Source organism: Eschscholzia californica, unplaced genomic scaffold (genome assembly GCF_041429995.1).
Source record: "Eschscholzia californica isolate CP2 unplaced genomic scaffold, dmEscCali1.0.p SCAF_4, whole genome shotgun sequence".
Lineage (NCBI taxonomy): Eukaryota > Viridiplantae > Streptophyta > Magnoliopsida > Ranunculales > Papaveraceae > Eschscholzia > Eschscholzia californica.
In genome coordinates, this window is record NW_028238461.1 from 8,984,394 (window position 1) to 8,991,991 (window position 7,598).

Sequence of the window (7,598 nt, forward strand, 5' to 3'; positions counted from 1 at the left end):
AACAAGAACCCGATGACTGAAAGAATGAAAAAGGTAGTAGTTCGTTGTAGTTGAGCTATAGATAATGTTAAGTGTCCTTAGATTGTAGGATTTCAACATCTAAACCTGCACAGAGTACATGAAGATGTGTTGATTGTGGCTAAAGCTAATATAAAATGGTGGGTATTTCAGCATTTCATGCCTAATTAAGTTTACTCCATTAGATAAAGAAGATCTAAGAAAGCTTTGTGAATACATATCGTTATTTAATGCTTCAACCACTATTTTCTTCACCGAGATGTAAAAGTGCAAGCTTCATAGGTCCAAATGGTTGGGACTTCCTAGTGCACATAGCGGATATACTTGGAGAAGTAGCAACGGAAACAACCACGGTGCCAGTAGATCCCTCAACTGAAGACGAAATTATTTGGGTTCACACTGAAAGATGTGCATGAGGCACTTCGGAATCACGGCCCACGCCTTGACTGGGCAAGCCTTGTCTGGGGTTCTGGGGGCGTCCCTCGCCAAAGTTCTATAGCTTGGATCGCTCTCTGTCCAAGGCTAAAAACTAAATCTCGCCTAGCTGGTTGTGAAGTAGACCTCAATTGTATCTTCTATCATAGTGAGGACTGAGGAGGAAACTGACTTCAATTTATTGCTTGAATGTAATGTTACTAAACTCATATTGGAGACTCTACTACATACTCACTCCTGGATTTCAGAGCATCACTGTGCACCTAGTTGGGAGGAGGAAATACAATGGTGTCTGACCAATTTTGGAGGCACCACCAATCCACCATCAGGGCCGAAGTGGGTCGGTTGATTTTCAGTGCCTACATCTATCACATGCTGTGCTCAACTCAGATGGAGCTTTAAACGACAAAGGGCGAGCTATCTCTGTGCTCAAGGTACTTTTATATTTTTAACCCAAATACCACCACCACTATTTCCGACCATCTCTCTCTCTCCGTCACTCCTGTCTCAATCACTCCCTAAACCTCGAGCAGGGTCACGGAAAGCACTTGCAACCTTGGTTTTTTTTCATTTTCTTGAACAAGATGAGAGAAAATAACAAACACAGTATAGCAACCAATTGGAGGATAAGCTAAGGTTTCAGTCGGGGACAATTTGTTTGATAGGAGTTTGGAGAGAAATAGCTATTGGTTTTAAGGCCAAATTCTGAGTTAAGCAAAAATGTCCAAATGGGCGCTAATTCGTAGATGCTGCTTACTTTATCTTCCTTTTTTTTTCTCAAAAACACAACTATTACTAAATTGAACTAAAACCAAGAGTAAACAAAAACTAAAAAGGGAATTATCTCATTTTACAATCATCAACACAAGAAATATCCGAAAACAAAATTTAGAAAACTAGAAGGGGTCACATTTCCTACCAACAACTCTCTGATTAAGATTAGGACTCAGTCTCTTCTTATCGCGAACCAATCCTTAGTTATCCCTTCTTGCCCTCCTACGTGGGGCTGCTGCAGCAGCTGCTGATGCATCTTCAGTCTCATTCTCTCCGTCTTTCTCTCCACTGCTTCCTGCTCCATCCTTAACTGTTTCTGCTGCTTCCTTTTTCTCAGCAGCTGCAGGAGCTGTTACCTTTGGCTGCTGCACATCCAATACCAAATCAGGAATTGGTAAACCACTTCAACCTTTTGGTATATATTGGGAAGAACAAATGAAAAGATAACTGATCATATCACTGTCTCTTAGGGTTCTGAAAACTCACCACTGGTTTCTTTCCACCGAAAAGAATCCTGTAAAAGACACTCAAGATGACCACAGCTATAGAAACAAGGATCCCAATGGTGAGGTTAGGTTGTTTCTCTCCCTTTTCAATAACATCCTGCAATATTATATACACATCAATTATCCTCTAGCTAAACCAACCAAGATTTAAACTCACTGTAATAAAATCGAAGGATAATCACATCGGTCCATCTGGTAACTTACAATGATCTTTAGCTTGTAAGCTTCCAAGAATTTGATATCAGCGACCGTGTAGAGAATGTCAAACACCTTCTTCTGCAATAAGCACCCATAGGATTCATTTAAAGTGAACAAAGGAAACAACAGTGATCAATCACAAAGATGGGTATAAACAAGCAAAAAGAAAAAAATGCTTACGTGGAAGCCTGAGAGCTCGCCAGGAGTACTTGCAGCTGCTTCCTCAGCCTTCTGTTTTTCTTTCTCAACTTGGAATTTTGGCTTCCATGTTGTCTCTCTGTATGTTTCTGCAACCTTCTCATCAGATGCTATCAAGATGTTGTCAAACAAGATACCGTCTTGCATTGTCCAAATCTCAATACCAATGGCTGCAACGGGCTCAAAATTGGGTCTGTCAAGCTCAAAGTAGTCAGGGTTGGGGATCTCCTGTGGCTTCCAAATGCCCTTGTAGTTCGGGTTATCAATCAGTGGTGCGTGCCACTTTCCTTTGTAAGCCGGGTTACTCTTCATTGGCTTCTTCCACTCACCGCATCCAGGTGCTGACTCACACTTTGGGTTGTCAATTTTTGGTGCTTCCCACTCACCATCCTCTTCATCATCCCAGTCTTCTGGCTTTGATGCTTCAGGATCATCAATCTCCTCTGGCTCGTCATCCAACCATCCTTCGGGCTTAACAGCTTCCTCGTCTTCAATTTCCATGGGTGCATCCTCATCCCAGTCATCTGGCTTTACGGCGGCAGGGTCAGGGATTTTAGCCCTCTCATCCCAGTCCTCTGGCTTCTTATCATCTGGATCAGGAATGGTCTTGGCAGGGATAATTGCTGGCTCAAAATCTTCCCCAGTTAATAAATTAGCCTGTTTCTTCTGCTCCCCATCAATGAGAATTACCACATCATTGTTAGGTTTCAAAATAGCAGTATAAACATGGGACAGTTTGTCAGAAGGAACAGCAGGAGGGAACTTGAGATGATGCTCAACATATTCTCCACTCTTAGGGTTCTTGTGCTTCAGGATGAAGTGAACCTTATTTGTGGAACCACATTTGTCAGGCCCAAACATAATGGAGTATGGGGATTCGTTGTCAAATTCCTTTGATTTCCATCCAGCCTCTTGAGGTCGAAGGTATTTAAGATACGCACCACCACACTCAAGTCCATTCTGGAGACGAGTTTCAAATTGTAGAACAACAGTTCCATCCTTAAGATTAACTGGTTCGTCGAGCTCTTTCACTATTGCATACTTCTTAGCTTTGTCACTCACAAGAAGTCCATAGTCATCATGTCCCTCACTCTTGGCATGCTTCCACACACCTGTAACACAAAATACATATCAACAATTTTTTAATAAATTGACAAGCGGGTATGTTCTACTAAATTTCAAGACTAGAAAGTGGAAATAAAAATATTTGAACAGCCTGGTAATTCTCACAATAAGGAAAATAGATGTTATTTACAATTGGGTTTAGACTTCTAAGTTTTTCCGCATTAAAAGTATCCTACTTTAAAACCCCTTTCCCTCGATTCCGTATACAATATAAAACTTAAACAAATTCAACAAACAGAAAACACTAATTAATAGAACCTCAAGAAAAATGGCTCATATTGGGTTGGGTGTTCGACGAGATTCCAACTCGGACAGATTCAGGTCAAGGTAGTTAATAATCGCGAATCAAGGTGAAGAATTTACCCATGTGAAACATTTCCTAGCTTAAGTGGGTAATTACATTATTGATTATTTGCTAGACAATGGCTACGTAAACAATTACCACGAATAATAAAAATCAACTAGCGAGTATAATTAGGTTATGAAAGCAACAACTAATGCCGGGAAAACCACTCCCCTGTTCGGTAAAATTTCTTAATACTAAGTTTTCCCATCATGGGCGATGTGACTGAGAGATTCATATTTATTTTAAAGTCATCTCCTTGTTCAACAGAACAGATCCATGATCTAAAGAATTCAATCATTAAATAAAATAGGGTTTCAAATTTTATCCACCAAATTGTATGATAATGTTACGAGATCTAATAAAAAAAAGTGGATCTGACCTTCATATTCATCTTTTTGAGATACAATCCATCTCCCTTCGAAAGCTTCGTCAAAGGATTCGTAAAACGTCTGTTATTAAACACATATAAAATCATATATATATCAGATAACAAAAACGATCGAAAACAAAAGGCAAAATCTATTAGATCTGATCCAGAACAAAATGGGGTGGGGAGGGTTTGCTTACAACATCAGAAGAAGCACATAGCTGGATTGTAGCTAAAACGATAAAAAGCAAACACAACGATATTTGTTTTCCTTCCATTAGTATCTATTGTTCATAACCCTGTAAACAGAGAAAACAAATTTGAGTTGTGAAACCCTAAATCGAGATCTATGTATGACCTAGTAGATCTTAAAAGAAGAAATAACTGAAAAGAGAATCTACTAGTACGTAATAAATAATAAACATACCAAAAGAAGAAGAATGAAATGGCTCCCCAACTGGAGAACGGAGATAGATTAGGTTTTATACTTGTGCGGGGAGTTTGAAGAAGCCAAACACAATCACGGTGGAAAAGAAAATGAGAGTTTTCTCCTTCGGGACTTGGTTTTTGTAGGGGGTTAATTTGTGGTATCAGCCAATAGGCTTCTTCGACACGTCCCGCCTCCCAATAGGATTTCTCCACGTAAGCTATCTTACATGTTTTTAGACTAACAATAGAATTAGTAGATCCCCATTCTTATACCACATTTAAGACTCTGTTTGATTCGTATGAAACCATCAATTTTTTTATGGGAAAGAAAATAAAGGTGCTTGTAGAAAGAAATGTATAGGTTGGACTTTTTAAGGAGTGTGCCTTTAGAAATTAAATACTCCATATTTGACTTTTTATGCGGGTGCTTTCAGAATTTTAGGAATTGTCTTCTCCTTACTTTTCTTCCATCCGTGCTCTGGGGTTTTCGATCTCTAACAACATAACTGAAGAAACTGAAGCAGTCAACAATTGGTTGCCTAAGTGGTCCAATGTGTTGACATAAACTCCGAAATCTTGAAGGTCCCAAATTCCACCCCAGAGGAAGTGGTTTCATGGTTTATTTTTTTTTTTGAAGTCGACTACGATCTACGTATGTCGATCTACGTATGTCGTTACATTTGGCACTTGATACATCATAGATGTGATAAGCTCAATAACCGCCCACTCAAACACTAACAGGACCGGGCCTATAGCCCAACTAGAACATGCCCTAAAGGCCAACAACATTATTTACACCCTAATAATCCCAATTCAAATAACCAAAGATTCCACCTTCTCTGGTGATTCGAACCTGGGACCTCCAGGGCTTTCTGGAGTTTATGTCAACACCTTGGAACCACTTGGGCTACCAACTGTTGACGGTTTCATGGTTTATTGAACTTGAATTATTAAGGTATACAACATAAAAAGAACAAACTGAAGCACAAATGGGTTTAGGATTTTTGATGGGTCTTTTGTGATGATTCTTGTTTGTGAACCGTATTTGTATTGAAGATAGAGGTTTTCTGAAGAACTTCTGTTACAATTTCACTTGTTTTAAGATGATTTTCTTTTATACTTTCAATTAGGGTATAGCTTGTACCCGTAGGACACTAATTTTTCTATAAGCATGTTAAGCGAGGTTATCTCCACATACTTAGTCATTTAGAGATCTTCGAGTAATAAAAATATAGTAAAAATGATAATGGTAATTAAATTAAATTAAATTTCAAGAAGAATAATAGTGGAGATTATCGACAAATCTATGTCATTTGTTATATAGATAGACGTCAGACTATCTAGTTCACATTTAGTTTAGTTGAAATACTTTTTATACCAACTTCGAAATATCAATAACTCATTCAAAGAATCTCTTTTGGACAAACTTTAGATCTAAATTTAACGGCTCGACGAGACGAATCTAATGGCCAGCCCAGCTTTTGTTTCGGACTACGTTTAGTCTCTTAAAATCACGAAATACAATTCCAGCTAAACCGTAGATTAGATCCAATTCCAGCAGTTATTAGGAGGGGGATGGTTAGAACTTAAGCTCCTCTTGTATAAAGATGGTAGTTAGTAGCCTGTAGGTGTCTGAAGAGGGCAAATGACTAAGGCAGGAAGCCAGGAACAACAAGTTTAAGGGCTTAAGATCTATGATTAACCTAACTCAAACCAAAAGGATTAGGTTTAAAGTAAAAGCAAAATAACATAAATCAGCACATTCATGAAAGTTGGAAGATCAAACCACAAACTCCATCTATATGTTAAAACATTCCAAAAGGAAACACAAGAAGATCCAGAACATAGACGCGTATAATTGGCATTCTCTTCCAATATTGAACTCGTACTTTTATTAATTTTACGATTACATAAAAAAGAAATAAAATAGAAAACTAACCCGACCCTTGCCTATTCTCATCAAAACGGTCGCTTATTTCTTACATAATACTAGTTATCTTGCATCTACCCCATCTCTAAATTTCAAAAAGAACATACAAATAAGCTAGCACAAACCATAATTGGGTTATGATAGATATTCACATTAAGAGCGATCATAATAATACTACTAATAAACAAATAATAATAATAATAATACAAGATTGTCGTTGGCAACACCTATGGCTAGACCCAACTAAAACGTCGTCTTAAATACGTACATTTTGTCGCTCCCCATCCGATCAAAACAAAAAAAAATAGCGGTTAATTTGTCGCCATATTTCAAATGGTAAGAGAAATATGAGAGATTCAACTAATTAACAGTTACTAGTAATTAAAAACACTGCCCTGTTAACTTTTTCTTAAATTGTAATCTCCATCTCTTAATTGTCTGTTATTTATATAGATTAAACACCGAGGGGCGGTCAATCTTATAAGTGATCGTGTTTAAAGACCTCGTTGAAGCATTTCTTGATACCTCTTGAATGATTCTTGCTTTTGCATTTTCATCTGTCTATGAAACCTCTTTATGAACAAGTCAGCAACATGATCTATCTCATCTTCAAGACTGAAATTCTCACCGTCTTCCTCTTTAGCCGTCTTCACCAAATCGATAACCGACCGTGTCTGGTCATCACCATAGTCTAAATCATCATCAAATAAACAGTGGGTCAGATCTGGATACTTGTCTTCTTCATTCCCAGCGTAGATATTATCGTAATAATCTTGTTCGACCAAATCGGTACAACTAGTAGTAGTAGTAGTATGGTTGTAAGTATTGGGATAATGATGATGTTGAGAGTTATAGAGGACAATAGCTTTGCTAATATCTTCTTCTTCTTGTTGTTGGTTCTTATGATCTAAGTGACCAATCAAAGCATGAATCTTGTGAGATATAGTAGTTGCTAAAACTTTCTTGTTTTTCAACAATGACAAGATTAAGAGACGAGTTTTAATGGCACTTGTTTTGCTCTTTATGGCAAGAGATTTTGCCTTCACAACTGTGCTCAAAACTGTCATTATCTGTTTCAAGAAGGCTGATGCTCTGTTCTTCATTATGATCTTGATTAATTTTGGGTACCTAAAATCAATGAATGAACTCAATTTAGTAGGTATAATAGAGAGGGAGAGATAGAGATTGAATGAGTAAGAAGATAGAGAATGGAAAGAGAGTGATTTGACATGAAAGAATACACAAGGTTTGAAGGGGTATATATAGAGACTA

At 37.8% G+C, this 7,598-nt stretch overlaps 2 protein-coding genes across 5 annotated transcripts; both read right to left on the bottom strand.

Moving 5' to 3' along the window:
• Window positions 1-1,325: 1,325 nt before the first annotated feature.
• On the bottom strand, window positions 1,326-4,721 carry LOC147542362 (Calreticulin family protein). 4 transcript variants are annotated; one of them, XM_086673403.1, is made up of 7 exons: window positions 4,395-4,721; window positions 4,168-4,266; window positions 3,980-4,049; window positions 2,112-3,241; window positions 1,938-2,009; window positions 1,714-1,830; window positions 1,326-1,589 (listed from the first exon to the last, which is right to left on the bottom strand). In XM_086673403.1, exons 2-7 carry the CDS (start codon window positions 4,243-4,245, stop codon window positions 1,428-1,430), a joined length of 1,629 nt encoding a protein of 542 aa, XP_086529529.1. In that variant the 5' UTR covers window positions 4,246-4,266; window positions 4,395-4,721; the 3' UTR covers window positions 1,326-1,427. The 4 variants fall into 4 exon arrangements, with proteins under 4 accessions (XP_086529529.1, XP_086529528.1, XP_086529531.1 ...); XM_086673402.1 differs by having other exon boundaries at window positions 1,326-1,592; window positions 4,395-4,693; XM_086673405.1 differs by having other exon boundaries at window positions 4,171-4,266; window positions 4,395-4,636.
• Window positions 4,722-6,254: 1,533 nt separating this feature from the next.
• On the bottom strand, window positions 6,255-7,598 carry LOC147542363 (transcription elongation factor). Its single transcript, XM_086673406.1, has one exon. It carries the CDS (start codon window positions 7,427-7,429, stop codon window positions 6,821-6,823), a length of 609 nt encoding a protein of 202 aa, XP_086529532.1. The 5' UTR covers window positions 7,430-7,598; the 3' UTR covers window positions 6,255-6,820.

Excerpts from the sequence above, each read along its gene's own strand:
- LOC147542362 (XM_086673402.1), bottom strand. The coding sequence starts at position 4,245 with ATGGAAGGAAAACAAATATCGTTGTGTTTGCTTTTTATCGTTTTAGCT. Across the intron at positions 3,242-3,979 it reads TCAAAAAGATGAATATGAAG|GTGTGTGGAAGCATGCCAAG; the intron begins GTCAGATCCACT and ends TTTGTGTTACAG. Across the intron at positions 2,010-2,111 it reads GCGAGCTCTCAGGCTTCCAC|AAGAAGGTGTTTGACATTCT; the intron begins GTAAGCATTTTT and ends TGCTTATTGCAG.
- LOC147542363 (XM_086673406.1), bottom strand. The coding sequence starts at position 7,429 with ATGAAGAACAGAGCATCAGCCTTCTTGAAACAGATAATGACAGTTTTG.